Source organism: Penicillium argentinense, assembly GCF_028826775.1.
Source record: "Penicillium argentinense strain IBT 30761 chromosome Unknown utg000008l_segment0_segment0, whole genome shotgun sequence".
NCBI lineage: Eukaryota > Fungi > Ascomycota > Eurotiomycetes > Eurotiales > Aspergillaceae > Penicillium > Penicillium argentinense.
This window is the reverse complement of record NW_026622667.1, coordinates 207-3400: the sequence shown is the minus strand read 5'-3', so window position 1 is coordinate 3400 and position 3194 is coordinate 207. Positions and strand designations below refer to the sequence as shown.

General features: G+C 27.5%; 2 protein-coding genes across 2 annotated transcripts; both read left to right on the top strand.

Moving 5' to 3' along the window:
* Positions 1-237: 237 nt before the first annotated feature.
* On the top strand, positions 238-479 carry N7532_007607 (uncharacterized protein; the record flags this gene model as incomplete). The annotated part of the gene is made up of 2 exons (XM_056620099.1): positions 238-306; positions 351-479. 2 exons carry the CDS (start codon positions 238-240, stop codon positions 477-479), a joined length of 198 nt encoding a protein of 65 aa, XP_056473027.1.
* Positions 480-918: 439 nt separating this feature from the next.
* On the top strand, positions 919-1224 carry N7532_007606 (uncharacterized protein; the record flags this gene model as incomplete). The annotated part of the gene is made up of 2 exons (XM_056620098.1): positions 919-994; positions 1019-1224. 2 exons carry the CDS (start codon positions 919-921, stop codon positions 1222-1224), a joined length of 282 nt encoding a protein of 93 aa, XP_056473026.1.
* Positions 1225-3194: the final 1970 nt, after the last annotated feature.

The following is a 3194-nucleotide window of genomic DNA, read 5'->3' as shown; positions in this document are numbered from 1 at the left end:
GTAGAACAAATACAAGGAAATGTCTTTACATTTAAACAACCTACAGAATGACAAGAAAGATGATTTTTATCTTCTAATGCAAAAGATATTGGTACTTTATATTTAATGTTCGCATTATTTTCAGGATTAATAGGAACAGCATTTTCTGTATTAATAAGATTAGAGTTATCAGGACCAGGTGTTCAATATATATCAGATAATCAATTATATAATAGTATAATAACAGCTCACGCTATAATGATGATTTTCTTCATGGTTATGCCAGCTTTAATAGGTGGTTTTGGTAATTTCTTATTACCATTACTAGTAGGGGGTCCTGATATGGCATTCCCAAGATTAAATAATATTAGTTTCTGATTATTAGTACCAAGTTTATTCTTATTTATATTCTCAGCAACAATAGAGAATGGAGCAGGAACAGGTTGAACATTATATCCTCCATTATCAGGTATACAATCTCACAGTGGGCCAAGTGTTGATTTAGCAATATTTGGTTTACACTTAAGTGGTATAAGTAGTATGTTAGGAGCAATGAACTTCATAACAACAATATTAAATATGAGAAGTCCAGGTATACGTTTACATAAATTAGCGTTATTTGGATGAGCAGTAATAATAACAGCAGTGTTATTATTATTATCATTACCAGTGTTAGCTGGAGGTATTACTATGATTTTAACTGATAGAAACTTTAATACTTCATTCTTTGAAGTAGCAGGTGGTGGTGATCCAATATTATTCCAACACTTATTCTGATTCTTCGGACACCCTGAAGTTTATATTTTAATTATTCCAGGTTTTGGTATAATTAGTACTGTTATATCAGCAGCATCAGGAAAAAACGTTTTTGGATACTTAGGTATGGTTTATGCTATGTTATCAATTGGTGTGTTAGGTTTCATAGTTTGAAGTCACCACATGTATACAGTTGGATTAGATGTTGATACTAGAGCTTATTTCACAGCTGCTACTTTAATTATTGCAGTACCTACAGGTATTAAAATATTCAGTTGATTAGCTACATGTTATGGTGGATCTTTACATTTAACACCTCCAATGTTATTTGCATTAGGATTCGTTGTGTTATTCACAATTGGTGGATTAAGTGGAGTTGTTTTAGCTAATGCTTCACTTGATGTAGCTTTCCACGATACTTACTATGTTGTTGCTCACTTCCACTATGTTTTATCTATGGGTGCTGTATTTGCATTATTTAGTGGTTGATACTTCTGAATACCTAAAATATTAGGTTTATCATATGATCATTTTGCAGCTAAAGTTCATTTCTGAATTTTATTTGTTGGTGTTAATTTAACATTCTTCCCACAACACTTCTTAGGTTTACAAGGTATGCCTAGAAGAATTAGTGATTACCCTGATGCTTTCTATGGATGAAACTTAATTAGTAGTATAGGTTCTATTATTAGTGTTGTAGCTACATGATATTTCTTAACTATTATTTACAAACAATTAACTGAAGGTAAAGCTGTATCAAGATATCCTTGATTAACTCCTCAGTTATTTAGTGATACATTCCAAGTTAACTTCACAAGAAATAATAGTTCATTAGAATGATGTTTAACTAGTCCACCAAAACCTCACGCGTTTGCTAGTTTACCATTACAATCTTAAAACTAATTAATTTTATTTCAATAAGTTCCTTATATATATACTAATATATATATTAAAAGGATATTTTAATGTATACTAATGTGTTTACATTAAAAGAATATATTTAAATACTACATTTATATTACACAATATAGTACTCTACGTAATACTATATCAAGTAGTATACATAATATAGGTATACACAATATAGGTGTTGTTATACAATTACGCTAAAACCATTTTCTTTTAGAAATTAAATTTATTTTTATATTTATTTTAATATATGTTACAAGCAGCAAAAATAATAGGTACAGGTATGGCCACAACAGGTTTAATAGGAGCAGGAGTAGGTATAGGTGTTGTATTTGGAGCACTAATACTAGGTGTTGCAAGAAATCCATCATTAAGAGGACAATTGTTTTCTTACGCAATTTTAGGTTTTGCCTTTGCAGAAGCAACAGGGTTATTTGCTTTAATGATGGCTTTCTTGTTATTATATGTAGCTTAATAGTTATATATTTTAATACTCTCTGTATTGTTTCACAATAATTACATAGATAAAAAAAAGTTAATTTATAAAAATTTAAATTAAAAAGAAAGATTATTTAGATATTTTATTATTTATTTATTAATATATGACAGCAACAACTTTTTTTTTATTTTTAATTCCAATATTAGGTATAGTATTGTTATTAGTTAATTTGATATTCTCACCAAGTAATGCTTATTTGGAAAAAGATAGTGCATTTGAATGTGGATTTCATTCTTTTTTAGGTCAAAATAGAACACAATTTGGTATTTCTTTCTTTGTATTTGCCCTACTATTTTTACTATTCGATTTAGAAATTTTATTAGTTTACCCATATGTAGTAAGTGCATACACTAATGGTATATATGGTTTAATAATAGCATTAATTTTTTGTTTAGTGTTAACATTAGGTTTTGCATTTGAATTAGGAAAAAATGCCTTAAAAATAGAAAGTAGACAAAGTTACGATGTAAAAACTAAATCTTGAGAAGGATTTAATTTAACATATAACTAGTATATGTTAAATTTTAACATATAAAACTAAAATATCAAATAGTATAAGTGTACATACAAAAATTAATAACTTTAAATTATTAAATAAGAAAAACAAACAAACAAAAAAAGATTATTAATTTTATGAATTTAATTTATAATATATTAAATATACAGTTGGACGCACCAACAGCTTGAGGATTATTTTTCCAAGACAGTGCTTCACCTCAAATGGAGGGTATTGAAGAATTACACAATAATATTATGTTTTATTTAGCTATTATACTATTTACTGTTACATGAATGATAGTAAATATTATAAAAAATTTTATAGCAAATAAATCACCTATTGCTCATAAATATATGAACCACGGAACTTTAATAGAGTTAATCTGAACAATATCACCAGCATTTATATTAATATTAATAGCATTCCCATCATTCAAATTATTATATTTAATGGATGAAGTAATGGATCCATCATTAGTTGTATATGCTGAAGGTCATCAATGATATTGAAGTTACCAATACCCAGATTTTACTAATGAAGATGATGAGTTTA